The sequence below is a fragment of the Agelaius tricolor genome, unplaced genomic scaffold, assembly GCF_023055355.1.
Source record: "Agelaius tricolor isolate 1412-34295 unplaced genomic scaffold, bAgeTri1.0.p SCAF_33, whole genome shotgun sequence".
NCBI classification, from domain to species: Eukaryota; Metazoa; Chordata; class Aves; order Passeriformes; family Icteridae; genus Agelaius; species Agelaius tricolor.
The window spans coordinates 1,157,806-1,175,624 of NW_027269293.1; the positions used below are offsets into that span (position 1 = coordinate 1,157,806).

General features: G+C 63.3%; 1 protein-coding gene across 1 annotated transcript; it reads left to right on the forward strand.

Moving 5' to 3' along the window:
- The first annotated feature begins 257 nt into the window (after nucleotides 1-257).
- On the forward strand, nucleotides 258-10,805 carry LOC139602077 (keratin-associated protein 9-1-like). The gene is made up of 2 exons (XM_071451585.1): nucleotides 258-1,460; nucleotides 10,616-10,805. The coding sequence occupies exons 1-2, from the start codon at nucleotides 289-291 to the stop codon at nucleotides 10,803-10,805; spliced, it is 1,362 nt and encodes a 453-aa protein (XP_071307686.1). The 5' UTR covers nucleotides 258-288.
- Nucleotides 10,806-17,819: the final 7,014 nt, after the last annotated feature.

A 17,819-nucleotide genomic window follows, 5' to 3' on the forward strand; every position in this document is an offset into this window, starting at 1 on the left:
CGTGCATCCCGAGCACGCGGGGTGGCAGCCGCGACCCCCGGCCTGGCCCGGCACGCCTGGGCTCGGCACGAGATCCCAGCGCCGACCCCCGGCCTGGCCCGGCACGCCTCGGCTCGGCACGAGATCCCAGCGCCGACCCCCGGCCTGGCCCGGCACGCCTGGGCTCGGCACGAGATCCCAGCGCCGGCCCCGGCCCCGCCGCTCCCTGCGGGGGCCCAGGCCGGGCTTTTGGGGAGCGGTGCCTTCACAGCCCCCCCGGGAGCACCGGCAGATCCCCCCCAGCTGGGGATGGAGCCCGGCAGCCCCTCTGCCCCGGGGGGAGGGAATGTGGGGGGCAGGAGGAGCCCCCGCCCCAGGGGACCCTGGCACAGCAGCCCTGGGCCCCTCTGCCCTGGGGGATGGAATGTGGGGGGCAGGAGGAGCCCCATTCGGGGGTACCCCGGCGTGGCAGCCCCGTCCCCCTGGGCAGAACCCCTGGATCAGGAGCCCTGGGCGTGCCCGTCCCTGTGTGGGTGTGGCTGTGCACACACGTGTGTCCGTGGGTTTGCACCTGTGTTCACGTGTGTGTCCATTTGTCCGTGTGTCCATCTGTGTGTCCGTGTGTCCATCCATGTATGTCCATCCGTGTGTCCATCCATGTATCCATCCATGTGTGTCCATCCATGTGTGTGTCCATGTGTCCATCCATCCATCCATCCATGCATCCATGTCTCCATCTATGTGTGTTTCCATGTGTCTGTCCATCCATCCATGTGCCCATTCCATGTGTATCCATCCGTGTGTCCATCCATGTGTCCATCCATGTGTGTCCATTCCGTGTGTCCATCCATCCATGTGTCCATCCATGTGTCCATTCATTTGTTTGTCCATCCGTGTGTGTCCACCCAGGTGTCCATACGTGTGTTTCCATTCACTTGTGTCCATTCCATGTGTATGTCCATCCATCCGTGTGTCCATCCATGTGTGTCCATCCATGTGTGTCCATCCGTGTGTCCATCCATCCCTGTGTCCATCCATCTGTGTGTCCGTCTGTGTGTCCATCCACATCTTCCAGCCACATCCAGGGCCTCCCTGCACTGCTGTGCACACGTGTGTGTGTGTGTTTGCACACGTGTGTTTGTGTGTGTGTGTGTGTGTGTGTGTGTGTTTGCACACGTGTGTTTTTGTGTGTGTTTGCACACGTGTGTTTGTGTGTGTGTGTGTGTTTGCACACGTGTGTTTGTGTGTGTTTGTGTGTGTTTGTGTGTGTGTGTGTGTTTGCACACGTGTGTTTTTGTGTGTGTTTGCACACGCGTGCGCCTCTCCCGGAGCACCGCGGCCCCCGCAGCTGCCGCCCCCCGGCCCCTCCGTTCCCGTTCCCGTTCCCGTTCCCGTTCCCGTTCCCGTTCCCGTTCCCGCAGCTGCCGCGGCCGTGCCGGGGCCGGCCCTTCCCGGCACGCGGGCGCTGGGGAGGAAGAGCGGTAATTAAGTTAATTTGCACATGCAAATCATCCGCAGTTGGAATCTGTTAATTTTATAATTTGATGTTTAATGTACATATCTGCTGTGTTTTCCCAGGCAGAAACCCAACATTTTCTGGGTGCTAATGACAGGGGCCGTGCCCCGGGCGGGGGGACAGGGACCCCCGGGGGTCTCGGGTCTGGTGGGGCACCGGGGCTCAGCCACCACCGGGATTGGCTGTGTCCCACCCGGCGAGGCCGGTGTGCGCTCGGGCCAGCCCCAAAACTGACGGAATTTGCCCCATTCTGGAGGCAGGGAGGGTTCTTTCCACCCCTCCTGCCCAGGAAGTGTTTTGGGGTGATGGTGATGAGCCCTGGACACTCAGCTGAGGGGCTGTAGTGGCCACCAGAGCGTCCCCACCCTGCAGGGTCACCGATGGCCTTGGTGGCAGCACCCAGCACCGACCATCAGCACCCCAAAGTGCAGGAGACACAGAATCCTCCCCCTTCCCCTGCACCCCGGGGCAGCTGCAAAAACTGGGGCTGTGCCCAGGCTAAACATGGCCCCAAATACTGCCCTGAGGGTGAGGAAAACCCCAAACACTGCCCTGAGGATGAGCATGGCCCCAAATACTGCCCTGAGGGTGAGGAACACCCCAAACACTGCCCTGAGGCTGAGGAACACCCCAAACACTGCCCTGGGGATGAGGAACACCCCAAACACTGCCCTGAGGGTGAGAATGGCCCCAAATCCTGCCCTGAGGATGAGAATGGCCCCAAATCCTGCCCTGAGGATGAGAATGGCCCCAAATCCTGCCCTGAGGATGAGGAACACCCCAAACACTGCCCTGAGGCTGAGGAACAGCCCAAACACTGCCCTGAGGATGAGGAACAGCCCAAACACTGCCCTGAGGATGAGGAACAGCCCAAACACTGCCCTGAGGCTGAGCACCCCAGGGCCTGGCCATCCCTCCAGGGCTGAGCATCACCTCCAAGCCGAGCATCACCCAAGGCTGAGCAGCTCCCTGGGGCCCTGCAGCACCCCAGGGCCAAACCTCACCCCAAAGCCACCCCCCCAAAGCCAACCACGTCCCAGAACGAGCGGCTGAGGCCACCCCAGGCCAGCCCCCGGTTATCTGCAGGAGCAGCTGGGGCTTTGCATGTGCCGGATTTGCGGGTTCCCTTTGAAGCCGCGGCCCCGCGCCGCTGCCTCGGCCGAGATAAGGCGGTTCCCGCAGCCCCGGGGCTCGGCAGGACGCGGTCACCGTCCCTGCCCCGGGCTGGATCCGGCCGGGAGCTCCCGCGGTCCCCAGCAAGGCAGGGAGCGGCCCCCGGGGAGCAGGGGAGGGTGATGCCACCTTTCTAATGAAAACTAATTGCCATTAATCCCGTCTCATTGTTTACTCGGGGCTGATTTAAGCACATTTCAGGCAAGACTGAGCAGTTGAACATTTCTAATGTATTTTTCTTTCTGCTTTAATGACCTTGTTCCTGCCACCCCGCTGCCATCTCCCTGCTCCGGGAGGCGACTGGTGACTTCATCGGGTTCATGGGGAGGGAGAAGGACCCTCCGTGGCTGCTCGGGGATGGGGCGGGAAGGAGCTGAGCTCCCCAAGCCCCGGGGGGACCTGGGCCAGCCCCTCGTCCCCATCGGTGTCACCCAGCCAGGGCTGTCACCTTCACCGGCCTCTCCCGCCCGGGTGCACCCCGAGGCCAAATCCAGATGTTGGCAGCCCTGCCCAGCCCCAGATGTGCCCGCCATGCCCCCGGTCCAGCTGTTCCCGCTGGCACCCCAGGGCCGTCCATCCAGCTGCTGCCCCCAGGCTCCCAAACCAGCTGTTCCCGCTGCTTCCCCATCCAGATGTGCTCCCAGGAGCCCGGTCTGGCCCAGCCCAGCTGTTCCGCCCCGGTCCATGGCCCGTGCCCCCCGAACCCCACCCCATGCCCGTGCCCCCGTGCCCCCGCACCGAGCCCGGGTTATTTTTATCCTCCTTTCAGCTCTCTCCTGCTCCGGTTCCATCCGGAGTCAGTGACTTTCACAACCTCCTTTATTCCAAGCCCAGACTTTCAGTTCTCCCTCCCTCTGGCAATGAACCAGACCCGGAGGGGAGGGGTTGGGGGGGGCCCAGAGGTGCTCGTGGCCCCCAAATCCCCGCTGAGGGACTTTGCCACACGGAGGAGCTGCCCCCATGCCTGCTCCCTCCTCAGCTTTCCTCCTTTCTCCTCACGAGGATGAAATCCCCAAGATTTCCGTGTCCTACCGAGGAGGAGGAGGAGGAGCAAAGCCGAGGCTTTTGGGTGTGCAGGGTTTTTTCCCCCTTCCCGCGGTCTTGGTGTGGCGGTGGGGGATGCCTGACATCACCCCCAACCCCTGTCCCCTCCCACCCTTTCCCTGAGCCCGTTCCTCTCAGCTCGTGCCTCAGTTTCCCCAGTGACCCAATGCACCAGCAGACCCCCCCCAAACCCACCCCCAGCCCCCCAAAATGACCCTGCCAGCTCCCAGGGCCCCCCCATGCGGATCCCCCCTGGCTCTTCCCGGGGAAGCTCCGGGGCCGGCTCCTGGCGTGGGGCCCCGGCAGCGATTGTGATTTTCCCCTCAAGCGTGGCTAACGCCGGCCCCGCGGCCCAAGCCAAAGCATTTCCATGCCCCGGGGGGGCTCCAGCAACAGCCCCTGCAGGGACAAACCTGGGGATGGGGGTCCCCCCCCACAGCCAGCAAAGCCACCGTAAGGATTTCACCCAAAATAATGGTGCAGACTGGGAGCAGGCTGCTGAACCCATCCTGACGTTTACTGGGGATTTTTTGCCTTTTCCATCAGCTATTTTCCAGCTTTCAGCCCAGTGCTGTAGCCCTGATGTCGTCTCTGCACGAGGATAAATCCCTAGGAACTGGGGTTCTTTCTGTTTCTCAAAAAGATTCATTAATTCAAGGGCAATCAGAGTCAAAAAAGCCGCTTTAAAATCCCCCAACTCTTTATTTATGCCATTATTACAGCCACCGAGTAAAAATGATGCGCTCCTGGCTTTGAAGTAGAGCAAACAAACCGCCCGAAATGGTTAAAAAACCCCAATTAAACGGTGAAAATCCTGCCCTTCCTCCCTGCCTAAGGACTGGAGTTAAGGTCAGCTCTTTCCTTCCTTAATCTGTGATTTTTTATCTGGATAGCGATTTCCCCTGGGCTGCCAGCCGGTTGGTAAACGGCCTCTTTTGTCTTTAGCCCTTCCTTTCTCCTCAGGAAAATGGAATCCGATTTTTTTTCCGTCGCCGTTGTTTGGTGCCACGGGCCGGGGATGCTCCCGCCGCATCCCGGCCTGGGCTCGCTGCCGTTCCCGGTGCCTCGGGAGCGGCGGGCCCGGCTGCCTTGGGCACCCGCCCGTGCCTTGTTGAGCGTCCCCGTCTGTCACGGCGAGCGCCCGGGACACGGTCCAGGAGCGGTTTGTGGCGAGGCAGTGCCAAGCCGGCAGCCGCGGGCGCCTGGCAGGCGCGCCCGGGGTTCATCGGCGTTTCCCATGGCCCAGCACGTCCCCACCCCGCCATCCTTTGTCCCCGCCGAGGTTTCTGCACCTCCTCCGGCCTCCAGACCCCAGGCAGGACCCCGCACGCCTTGCTGGGGAAGCCTTGGGCCTCGCTGAGCCCGGGCTTTGCTCCAATCGATGCTCCAGCCTCTCTTAACACCTCGCAGGGATCGATGGACAAGGCAGGGAATTGCCGGCGCCGAGGGACGAGGATGATCCCCCTGGCAGGGCTCTGCCTGCAGCGCTCACCTCAGCCCTGCCCTGCCCTGGTGTCACCAGGCTCCCGGGCAGTGCCACCCGCCTGTGCCCATCACCGGGGCTCTGCCACCACCGCCCCCAGGGCTCTGTCTGCGCCTGCCCTTCCTGCGGCTGCAAACAGCTCCCACAGCCGCCGAGAAAACACCAAAATCCACCAAAATCTCCCCAAAACCGGAGCAGCTGGTGGCACTGGGGTCATTTCCCTGAATGGGGGGACGCCACCGCCCGTTGCTGAGCTTCCCCTTCCAGGCTCCCTTCCCAAATCCTTTCCCTGCCCTGCCAGACCCTTTTCCAGACCCTTTTCCAGATCCCTTCCCAGACGCCCTGCCAGATCCCCGCGCTCCACTTCCACAGAGCAATTTAATCACTAAAAGGCGATTTGACACCTTCAAATGACGCTCTGCAAGCGGGTGCGGGGCTGCCCACGCTGCTCCCGGGTGGGTGCGTGTCCTGAGCGGGCTCCAGGCCGGGCAATGCCCTCATCCCTCCCTGCAGAGGAGGAGGAACCGGCCCGGCCCACGGCAGAGCCCTGTCCCGGCTCAGCCCAGGGGTACCTGGGGGGTGACACGGCCAGGGGGGCGCTGGGGACAGCGACATCTCGGCCAGGAGCTGGATCCCATCCTGGGCAATCGGCTTTCGAGGAAAAGCAATGTGGGGAGAGGGAAGAGGAAGCTGGAAAAGCTCCAAGATCAGCGGCACTGATACGAAACCATAAATTATCCTCCGGCTGTGCCGGCTGCGGGGCCGGGCAGCCCCTCGGAGAGCCGGGGAAGCGGCACCGCCGGCATCGACCCCGGCCCCGCCGCCGCGGCTCAGCCGCTGCCATCGTTAGCGGGAGCTGCAATTTCTCATCAATCCAGAGCGACTAATTAACAGGCGCCGCGGCCGGGGCTGCTCCCCGCATCCATCACGGCACGCGGCCCCGCATCCATCACGGCCCCGCCGCCGGCGGGGTCGGTGCCCGCCGTAAATCAGCGGTACCGGGGCTCTGCGCCAGAGCTCCGGGCCGGCGGGAGGGGCCCTCGGTTGGCGGGGAGCAAAGCCCCGGTTCCGGCGGCACCGGGATGCGCCGGCTGGGTCGGGAGGACTCCGGTTCCCTTCATCGCCCTCCGGCAAGCGTTAAGCAGCTCGGCTTCCCGGCATCCCCACCATCTAATTACAGCGAAGATGAAGCAGGGAACGATACCTCGCCGTTAATTAATAACTCGTCACGGCTCAGAGCAGGCGGAAAGCGTGAACGCCGGGTGCTGGCGGATCAGGGCGCCCAGGTTTTGGGGTGCGGGGTGGGGGGGGGGGGGGGGCACAGGCACCCCCGGAGCCGGAACGGGAGCGAGGAGCTGAAAAACGACATTTAAATAATAAATTCCAGCTATTAAGAGAGGCTGTACCTGGGAGCGCCGGGCAGCGCCGGCGGCCAGCGGGGTAATTAGACCGCGGCTGAAATGATGAAAAGATATCTGCAGGCTTTGAGGCCGAGGCTTTGAAGCTGTAAATCCTGTGAAGGCAGCATCCCCGCACGCACCCGCCGGGAGATATTTACCCGGGACCTGCTTCCCACCATCCACGTGGTGTGCAGAGCCCAGGAAAAAAATCCCCCAGCCACGGGAAGATGATGAGCCCGGAGGGATGTTCCTGGGCACCCCAAATTCTGTGCTCTGGGGAAGGGTGACCCCCGTACAAGGGATGCACCGGGCACCGGGTTGTGCCGTGGCTCGGCCGGGGCTCCCCCGGTGCTGGAATCGGCTGTGCCAGGGGTGCCAGAGCCTCGTCCTGTGCGTGCTGGAGCTTCTGGGACCAAGTGAAAGGTTTCAGTCCGAGCAGGGGGTGGGTGAGCTCGGCAAGAGGGGCCAACACCACCACGTTGCTGCTGGGTTGGTGTTGCTGAGGGGTTCGGGGTTCCACCGGCCTGGCCCGGGGCGCTCCCCCAGTCCATGGAAAGGTTTGGATTTCAAACACCCCTGTCCCAAGCTGGCCTCGCACACCCCCACGGACACACAGACGGCCCCGCGTGTGCCCGGGCATTCACCAGGCCACTCACGGCAGCCCTCGCTCCTTGGCACCGGTGTGGCTGTGCCAGGTCACCCGAAGGGACGTGAGCAGGGTGCGGGGAGGCACCTGCCTCAGGGAGGCCATCCAAACGGGGACATGGTTGGATTTGGCCTCTCACCGGCCCAAAACCCCCTTGGCACGGGGGTCTGGGCCCGGCGGTGCCAGGGACGCCACCGGGATGCGGTGGGAGCCGCGCGGCGTGGCCGGACAGGCAGAGCCCAGCAGGAGCGATGCGGCAGCTCGGCACAGGGGTAATTAGCAGCTCTGATTCCAGATCCTCATTAGGGGCTGGCACCCCCCGCTGTTGCGCTCCGTGCAATTAGTCGCTAAGTAACACACGGATATTTATACCCCGGCACAGAACCGGGGCCGGCACGATGCCGGCATCGCCACGGCCGGGATGCTCCGGCTGGGACCGGCCCTGGCCGTGACGGGGACATTTTGGGACAAACAGCCCGGCCTCGCAGGCCAAGGAGCTGGGATGAGGGTCCCAGAGCCGCCCCGGGGTGCTCAGTGGCCGGGCAGCACCCAAGGGTGGGCACCCACAGGGGCACGTGTGGCACGGTCACCCTGGGGCAGCCACATCGCTGGCACCACCGCGAGGGACCGGCAGCTCCAAGAGGCTTTTCTATGGGGAAGATGTTTTATCTTCCCTCTCACCCCACCCTAATTAATTGTTTTAATTAAGGAAATGCCACCTCCACTCCCGACTGCCATTTGCCTGCAGAAACGTTGCTAATTACGGCGAGGGAATCGCGCCGGGGCTCGTTCGCAGGCAGCTGGGAGGGGGGTTGTGAATGGCGGGGGGGGGGGGGCTGGGGGGCTAAAAATATATGAGAAAAAGGAAAATAAATGAGCTCTAAGATGCAAATCTTCCTCCAGGCAGCGGAGGGAGTTTGGGGTCCCCTGTGAGGGAAGGGGTACCGTGGTGGGGGATGCGCTTTGGTGCCTCCATCCACCCCCTCCGCCCGGCAGCGGGTGGGTGCCGAGGGAGCCGGGGCCGTGGTGGTGTCACCCAGCGGGAAATCGGTTTGGGAAGGGGGGGCTGAACCCCGAATTCGCCACTGCACGGAGCTGGCACCGCCGCCTCCCTCGCCGGCTTTGTCAGCAGCAGCCGGGAGCTCGCGCTGCGCTCTGCTTTTTAACAGCTTTCATGAATTTTAATGGGCAGTTGCTGCTGGATTTCTCCTCTTCCCGCTGCTTTCCCGCCCCCCGCAGCCCTTCGGGTCGCCCTTTTCCTCCTCGGGGCTGCTCCGGCTCTCGGCACCCTCCGAGCCTCCCAAATCCTCCCCTCGTCCCCCCTGTCACCCCCGCAGAGCAGATTTGTCCCCACCAGTGCCGGCTGTTGGAGGGTGCCGCGGCTCTGCCCGGTGCCTCCGGGCACCCCGGTGGCTTCTCCCGAAATTCCACGGACACAAAGGCTCCGGAGACGCCACTTCAGAACCATCCGTCTTTATTAGCAGCTGGTTAACACCTCCCCGAGGGACCATAACGAGGGGAAGCAACTTAATCACCGTCATGCAGCAAAGTGCGGGCGGGCACGGCTCCCCCGGCCGCTGCCACCCCCGGCGCCGCCGCTTCCCGGTGCCCGCGGTGTCCCCGGGTGCTCCCACCTGGTGACAGGGTCCGTCCTGGTGTCCTCCGCTCCTCTGAGGGTGTCCCTGCTGTGACAGCATGGCCCCTGCGCCTGAAGGTTTGTCCCTAATGGTCCCTCCATGTTCTCCTGGTCCTTTGGTTCCTCCAGACCTCCTGGTTCTCCAGCCGTGTCCCTCCTCGCCCCATGTGATGATGCTGCTCTGATGTCCCCTCTTGTCCTTTCAGGTCCCACAATCACATCCCTCCTGGTCCCTCCTGGTCCCTCCTGGTCCCTCCTGGTCCATGATGGGGTCCCCCATGGAAGGGGGGCTGGATTTTGCCCTTTTCCCAGGGGATTTGCAGCATGGGGCCGGGACTTTGCAAAGCAAAGGGGTTTGGCTCTGTGAGGGAAAGGCCACAGGGTCACAGCTCCCCAGACCACCTCAGGGACAGGGACACAGGACACAGCCTGTCACCAAGGGTGGTGACAGCCCCTGAACAGCCCCTGAGGTGCCACAGTGCAGGGGCATGGTGGGGGTGTGGATCCCAGCTGCCAAACCCCACCAGCCCTCGCTGTGGCTCCATCCCAGCTCCCAGCAGCTTTCCCAGAGCTCCATTCCCAGCTCCTTTAGATTTGGGTCCCATTCCCAACACAAAGCGTCGCTTCCAAATGACTCGTGCTTGCCAAAGGGATGGAAATAACATTTTCTGGCGAAGATTTCGCTTTGTTTTTTAAAAACGCTGCTTAGAAATGGCTCGGCACTGTCGGTCCCTCCCCTGCCACCGCCAAATTCCAGAGATGTTGGAGCTGATCCCACCTGGCTCCAAAATTCTTCTTATTCTGGGAGAAATTTCTCAGCTCCATCCCCCGCCCTCAGAGCCAGTGTTGGACCTGGGTGAGATTTGGGAAAGATAGAAACAAGCTTGGATCTGCTGTGGCTCTGCTTGGCTCCCTGGGCTGGGAAAAACTTGTTCCAGGAAGAGTGTGCAGGAGCAGGGGGAAGGAGTGGGAGCAGCTGGGTCAGTCCTGCCCAGGGCTTCTGCTGAGCCAGGTCCTGCTGTCCCAGCAGGGTGGAGGGAGCATGGTCCCACCAGAGAGTCTCTGTTCTCCCATCCCTGGTCATTGAAGTGCCCTGCTTGAACGAGGGGATGTGGTGGTGGCCATGGGGGCGAGATGGTGGTGGCCATGGGGAGGAGATGGTGGTGGCCATGGGGGCATGGTGGTGGCCATGGGGAGGGGATGCTGGTGGCCATGGGGGGATGGTGGTGGCCATGGGGAGGAGATGCTGGTGGCCATGGGAAGGAGATGGTTGTGGCCATGGGGACATGGTGGGTGTGGGGAGGAGATGGTGGTGGCCATGGGGAGGAGATGATGGTGGCCATGGGGACATGGTGGCCATAGGGAGGAGATGGTGGTGGCCATGGGGAGAAGATGGTTTTGGCCATGGGGGGATGGTGGCTGTGGCCATGGGGAGAAGATGATGGTGGCCATGGGGAGGAGAAGGTGGTAGCCATGGGAAGGAGATGGTTTTGGCCATAGGGGAATGGTGGTGGTGGCCATGGGGGGATGGTGGCTGTGGCCATGAAGGAATGGTGATTGCAGATTCAAGCACCTGATCCCAACCCCAGGGCCACATCCATTTCCCCAAGGTCACACCCATCTCCCTTTCCCCCATCTCCATCCTCCCCCCCAGCTGTGCCTTCACCCTCCACTCTTCACCTCCATCACTCCCAGTCCTGCTTTCCTCTCCCCCACCCCTCTCCCCCATCTCCCCCAGCTCCTCCACCGCCACTCCCGGACCCCGCGGGTGCCACCGGCTCCCGCATCCCCACGAGGCGAGGGCGCCGGGGAGGAGCGCCGGGAACCGGCGGCGGTGGAAGATCAAGAGGGAAATGATCAAAGGAGGGATGTGGGTGAGCGCTGGCAACCCTGTCACCCTGGAGACGGGAAGCAAATATTTGGGCTAATAGCACTCCCGGGGAGCAGGACTGGGCTCTTCCCATTGTCGGGTGACAATGGGGATGGGCAGGGGTGACAATGGGGATGGGCAGCTGCCACCGAGCCGCTCTCAGGGGCAGCGCGGGGGGAATTTGAGCTGTGGGCGGCTCCTGATGGGAATCGGCCACGAGGCAGTGCTGGGTACCCGGCCCGAGGGAGGCCCTGGCTCAGGGATGCTCGTTTGAGGGATGCCCTGGCTCAGGGATGCCTGTCCAGGGATGTTTACCCCGGGAATGCCCTGGCTCAGGGATGCTCTGGCTCAGGGATGCTCGTTTGAGGGATGCCCTGGCTCAAGGATGCCTGTCCAGGGATGTTTACCCCGGGAATGCTCTGGCAGGGGATGCTCGGCTGGATTCAGGGGCTGTTGGGAGGGTGAACGCTCACGGTGCTGGCGCTGTCCTGCAGTGCCACCGTGTCACAAGTTCAGCAGCACCGGGGGCGCTGCCAGCCCCGCTCTGTCCCCTCCCGTATGGATCTGTCACAGACCTGGGCTCAGCCTTTCCCTGGGCTCAGCTTTTCCCTGGGCTCAGCCTTTCCCTGGGCTCAGCCTTTCCCTGGGCTCAGCTTTTCCCTGGGCTCAGCCTTTCCCTGGGCTCAGCCTTTCCCCGCCATCCATTCCCCAGAGGCAGCAAATCCTCCCTGAGCCTTCCTCCCACAGCCCCGGGGTGCTCCTCTCATCCATCTGGGAGGGAAACTGAGGCACGGAGCGCTCAGACAGGCAGCGAGTGCTGGGAAGGGGCTGCAGGAGCTGCAGCCGTGTGTGTACACAAATAAATACACATTGCTTTTTTAATATATCTTTTTAATAAGCTCGAGCAACTGGTTGAACACAGAGAACACTTAAAATTAAATATAGCTTCAAATATGTGCAGTTTTAATCCAATGGTGTGTTTGTAAACACATCTTTAAGGCACTGGGAGAGCGCCCAGGCTGCCACCTCCCACCCTCCGGCTTGGGGACACCTGCAGAGGTGACAACATTGCCCTTGGTGGCCCTGGGCCACCCAGCCACTGGCAGATGTGGGTCTGTCTGTACTGGGCAAGGCAGGGTGGGCACAGCCCGGGGTCCTGGGGAGGACAGGAGGGTGGTAACAACTGTAATAATACCAATATTATCAATAATGATAATAATAACGATGATGATAAGAGCAATAATAATAATACAATTATTTTTAAAATCTTAATTTTAATAATAACAATGCTGGCAATGGAAGTACTAATACCATTAATAATATTATTATTAACGCTAATTATTCCCGGGCTGTCAAAGGGCTCTTGCCTGGTGCCCAGGTCCGTCCCCACAGCCCAGCACCTGACGGGCCCCCGTGGCTTCCAGGAGCACGATGGAATTGGAGTGACAGGGAGGAAAATCAATCTGAATGAATGAGGTCACCTGCCTCATAAATAATTCATCAAAGGCGCGTGGTAACACACCCCGGCCCGGGAGCCGCGGGGGCAGGCGGGGAGCGCGGGCCGGGATGGGTGCGGGGACAGGGGTGGGTGCTGGGGGCTGGGATGGGTGCAGGGGATAGGGGTGGGTGCTGGGATGGGTGCTGGGGGCTCGGATGGGTGCAGGGGATAGGGGTGGGTGCTGGGATGGGTGCTGGGGGCTCGGATGGGTGCTGGGGATGGGTGTTTGGGACTGGGGTGGGTGTTTGGGATTGGGGTGGGTGTCAGGGATAGGGTGGGTGCTGAGGTGGGTGTTTGGGCCAGGATGGGTGCTGGGGACAAGAGTGGGTGTTTGGGACAGGGGTGAGGTGCTGGGAGCTGGGGTGGGTGCTGGAGATGGGTGTTAGGGGCTGGGATGGGTGTTTGGGACAGGGATGGGTGCTGGAGATGGGTGTTAGGGGCTGGGATGGGTGTTTGGGACAGGGATGGGTGTTTGGGACAAGGGTGGGTGCTGGGGATGGATGCTGGGGACAGGGGCGGCTGTTTGGGACAGGGATGGGTGTTTGGGACAGGGATGGGTGCTGGGGATGGGGACAGGGATGGGTGTCTGGGACAGGGATGGGTGTTTGGGATGGGTGCCGGGGACAGGGGCGACTGTTTGGGACAGGGACGGGTGCTGGAGCCAGGGGTGGGTGCTGGGTCCTGCTCCAGCTCAGCCATGCCAGGTGCCAGCCTTGCCCAGGGCACAGGATGATGGTGCCCAGCCCCAGCAAGGCTCAGGGTGGGGGTGGCACAGTGTCCTGGGGTGCCTGCTGGGTGCTGGGCCCGGTGCCACTCTCAGTGCCCTGAGGGACAGCCCAGCACAGCCAGGGCTGGGCCTGCAGCGTGGCAGGACCCCCATCTCTGGGAAGAAGCCAAGGGGTCCCTTTGCAGCCCCCCAGGGCCCAGAGTGACCCCCCAGCACCCAGCTGCTGCCACCAGCTGCCCCCAGACGTGGCAAAGGGGCTTTTGTGCCCTGGGAGCAGCGGGCAGGTGCTGGAGGTGCGGGCAGGAAGGGCAGCAGGCACAGGGATTACAGAGGGAAGAAAGCACTGCAGTGTGAGCCCGGCAAATGTTTTAATTCCCTTGAATTCCTTGGCTGCACCGTGGCCCTGGACTCATCCCCGGGGTCATCAACCCTCCCCATGAGCACAGGGCTCTTCCCAGCCTCCCTCCTTGGAGCTGTTTTGGAGGAAGGCGAGCAAAAGAGCCCAAAATGTTGGAAAAGAACATCTTGAAGCCCTTCTGCCATCTGTTGTGCTTTCAGCGCAATTAAGCAGGCAGCAGCCGTGCCAGGCAGCAGGAGCATCCCTGCCTGCAGCAGCCGTCCCCCTGCCAGGCCTGGGAATGCACCCGCGGGGCTGCGGGTGCGTTTTTGGGTGCCCGGGGCAGCTGGCAGAGGGCACAGCTGTCCGGGCTGTGTGCTTGGCAGGTGCCTGCGAGGAGCAGCTCTGCTCTCCCGGCTCTCCCTGGTTGCCAGGGGGTGCCAGCCCAGCTGTCCCTCCCCGCGGGTCATTGCGGGGTGCAGGTGTGGGGCGGGAGGGGGACAGCGAGACGCTGGCAGGGGCTATGGCCCCCAAAACCTCCCCTCCTGCCGGACCCGGGGAGGCTCGGCCAGGGGATGTGGCCGGCTGGGGTCGGCACACAGGGAGCAGTCACAGATGGGGCTCAGAGCAGGGCTGGGACCTGCGGGCTCATCCCGGCAGCGCCGAGCCCGCTCCCCCCGCAGGGCCCGAGGCTCCGCTCCCGCTGGATTCGCCTCCGGCTGCCGCCAGCCCCGGGCTCGTCACCGCCTCCCGGAGCTGCCGCCGGCCTTAACTTCGCCGGCAGCATCGGTTTATCCGCTCGATCTTGACGGGAGCTGGGAAGCACGGGGAGCATCCCCAGGGAGCCGCCGTCACACGCTCCGAGCGTTAATTGGGGCTGGGAAATCGCCCCGAGAGCCGCGCGGGGAAGCGAACCCGGCACGGATTGGGGCCGGAATTCAATGGTCTGCACCGAAACGGGAGCAGAGCGCTCCGAGAGCAGCTCCCGGTGCGGGAGCAGCCCTGCCCGCCGGGATCTCGGCAGATGGCTGGGACACGCCGCGGGGAAATGCGGGATGGAGCCGGCCCCGCAGCAGCTGCGGTGAGAACAGCCCTGGAGCCGGCTCAGATGGGGATGGAGGAGCCGCTCCCAGCCCCCTCCCCTGTCCCCAGCCCGCTGGGACCCCCGCGCTGCTGGGGACAGTGGGGACAAGGCCCCACACGTGGGCAGGCACGGGGATGCACCGGGCAGGGCTGGTCCCCCGCACCCTCCATGGCACCACTTCCACAGCAGGGGCTGGGGACACGTGTGGCACTAGTGACACGCATGTCACCTCCCCCTGAACGGCCCAGATGGCACCGAGGCACGCCACAGACGGGTGCCCACCCACCAGCCACCCTCCTGCTGTGCCAGGGCCATTCCTGTGGTGCCACCCAGCAGTTCTGGGGTGAAACCTTGCAAGATTTGGATCTCGGGTGTGCACAGGGGTGAAGCCACCACCCGAGCCCTGGGGGATGGCATCCATCCCCTCCCTGGGCCAGCGTGGGTGTCCTGGCTCGGGGACACCCAGCACGGTGGCACTGTCACCATACCCAGCTGTGTCAGCACAAACCAGCAGCTCCCAGCCCGGCTGAGGATTAACCAGCCAGCTCTGCTGCTAATTAATAATCCACTTGATTAAGAATTGTCAGTCAATATGTCACCAGCACAAGGACAGGCTTGGCAAACACGAGCTGGGGACATATCTCCATAGGGCCCCGTCTGCTCCTGCTCCTGCTCCTGCTCCTCTTCCTCCACATCCAGCTGTCCCAGCCTGCTCGGGCCCCTCTCTCTGCCCCCTGTTCATGGGCACCTGGTGATGTCACAGATCATCCTGATGACGTCACCAGCATCCTGTCTGTCCCCTGGCCCATCCGTGCTGCCGTCACCCAACAGGCTGGGGGTCTGTTTGTCCCACTGGTGACACAAGGACCCCCTCTGATGATGCAATTTGTCACTCAGGCTCCTGGTGGTGTCACAGCCTCCCACACTCACCCCAGGTTCCCACTCCACAGCTTGGATGGAATTTGGCCACGAGGGATCCTGAAGCCTTGGGGTGCAGCAGGACACCCCCAAAAAGGGGAGGGGAAGCCAGATCCATGCCTGGTGTTAAGGACATTGTCCCCAGCAGGTGACACCAGGGATGTCACATCCAGCGGGGCTGGGAACAGCAGCTTTGGGGGGGCTCCCCTTCCCTCCATCCTGAGCCCCCCAGCGCTGAGCAGCGCACGGGGGGCAGGCGGGGGGCACGGTGCCCCCCAGGGCAGTTTTATCCGATGGAGAGCGAAGCAGGGAGCAGTGACAGGAGCAATTAGCTAATTGCAGCGGTGGGCCCTGCCCCGGCCCCTCCCCGTGCGGCCGAGCCGCAGCACTTTGTGCTTAACCTACATTTGCTTTTGTCCCGGCCGCCGGCCGCCGCAGCCGGAGCCGCCCGGGGCTCTGCGCTGGGCTCGGCTCTGATGTCCGGGTCCCTCTCAGCAGCCCCCAGCCCCAAATGCAGCAGGCAGGGCTCAGCTGAGCCGGGGTAAGTGGGTCACGCTCAGGCGGGACACACGGCAGTGTCCCCAGGGCAGGGATGGAGGTTCGTGTCCTCGCAGGGAGGGGGATCACAGAAACCTCTTCCCTTCCCCTGGAGCATCCTCCTCCATCCCTCCCCGGGAGCACGGCAGCGCTGCAGCCTCTGGAGGAGCGGCACTGCCTGACAGCTTCGATCGAGCTTTAATTTTAATTAACTAACGAGGCTCGGTGCTCCCCGCTCCCTGAGCGAACACCGGAGAGAGAAGGGCCCGATCCAGCTGTGGCACCAGGCCAGATGTGCAGCGGGGAGGGTGGGAGGGACAGGGGATTGCTCTGCTCAGGAATGTGGCACTGGGGACCCAGGAGGCCCCTGTGCCCTGAGAGGGCCAGCAGCTCGGTTTGGATCCAAGCCCAGCACTCAGGAGCCACAGCCTGTCCCCACGGCTCCAGGACAGCCCCAGGGTGTCACCAGCTGCCTTTGGGCACCGCCAGCACCCCTGAGTGACACCTCCAGCGTCCCTTTCCTTCCATTCGACACCAGCTAACAATCCTGGAGCGTCACTGGGATAACTGGTCAGGAGAGTGTGCTCTCCTCCGGAGCCGGTGCCTGCCAGGATGGATTTTTTTTCTCTTTTTCTTTTTTTTTTTTTTTTTTTTTTTTTTTTTTTTTAGCTGGGATGAATTTTTCCGCCTCGGCTGCCAGCGGGGTGGCTCGGCCCCGGGGAAGGGGCCGAGGGAGCGCAGCCGGCGCCGGTGACGCGGCAAGAAGGGGCCATTGTGGCCAGGCACAGCTGTGCGGCGCGGGCAGGGAGCAGTGGGAATGCAAAATGCTGCGGAGGGAAGGGCCTGAGGGATGCAGCGCCCCGCCACGGGGGTTCCCCCACCCCGCACGTGCCCCGGTGACAATGGCGGCTTTATGGGCAGGGACACCAGCGCCTGTCCCAGGAGCTGCCGGGGCCCAGCGTGTGCCACCACGGGCACAGGTGGGTGTTGGGGACACGCTGTCCCCATCCTGTCCCCATGTGCCACCACGGGCACAGGGGGGTGTTGGGGACATGCTGTCCCCATCCCGTTCCCGTGTGCCATCATGTCCCTGCTGTGCCCACCTGTCCCCATGCTGTCCCCCTGCTCAGCCAAACGAGGTGCTGGGTCCTCCTGGGGCCGGGCAGGGCCAGCAGCCTGCTCTGGAGGGTGATGGGCCCTGAGCTGTCCTGGCACAGTGACACCGGGGCTGAGGGCAGCACGGAAAGCGGCTCCGTGCCCTCCCCAGCGCCCTCGGCGGCCGGCGGGCAGCGGATCCCCCTTGGCTCGCTGAGCTCTCCTGAATTATTCAGGCGCTGCCTCCCTGGGGATGCTCCCCCTGCCCGCAGCGCAGCGCAGCCCCCGCTCCCGGCCCGAGGGGAGCAGCCGGGACTGGAGCTCCTGGAGATCTGGGGGTGTCTCAAGGAGGAGCAGCCGGGACTGGAGCTCCCGGAGCTCGGGCGGTGTCCGGGTGGGACCTGCCCCAGCACAGGGACGGGGATGAGCCGTGCCGCCTCCCCGAGGACGGGCGATGCTCTCGGGCAGGAGAGCGGCGGCTGCAAAGCCCCATTTCATCTCCCTGAAAGGAGAGGAGGGACGGGGGGAGAGGCCGCTCGGAGCTGGACCAGATCCTGCTGCCTCTCTTTTTTTATTCCCTGTTTTCATGCGGCGCCAGCTCCCATCCCCGCTGATCCGCAGCGGCTGCTCCATCCACTCCGGGCAGGGACATGGATTTGTGGGGGCTCCCCCTGTGTGACCCCAGCCCCGCTGATCCGCAGCGGCTGCTCCATCCACTCCGGGCAGGGACATGGATTTGTGGGGGCTCCCCCTGTGTGACCCAGCCGCTGCAGGGAGGTGCAGAGCTCCGCGAGACGTGGGGACATTGCTGAGATTCTTCCCGAGCTGGGAATTGTGGGATCTGCGTGTTGGGCACACCGGAGTGCGCTGGGGGTG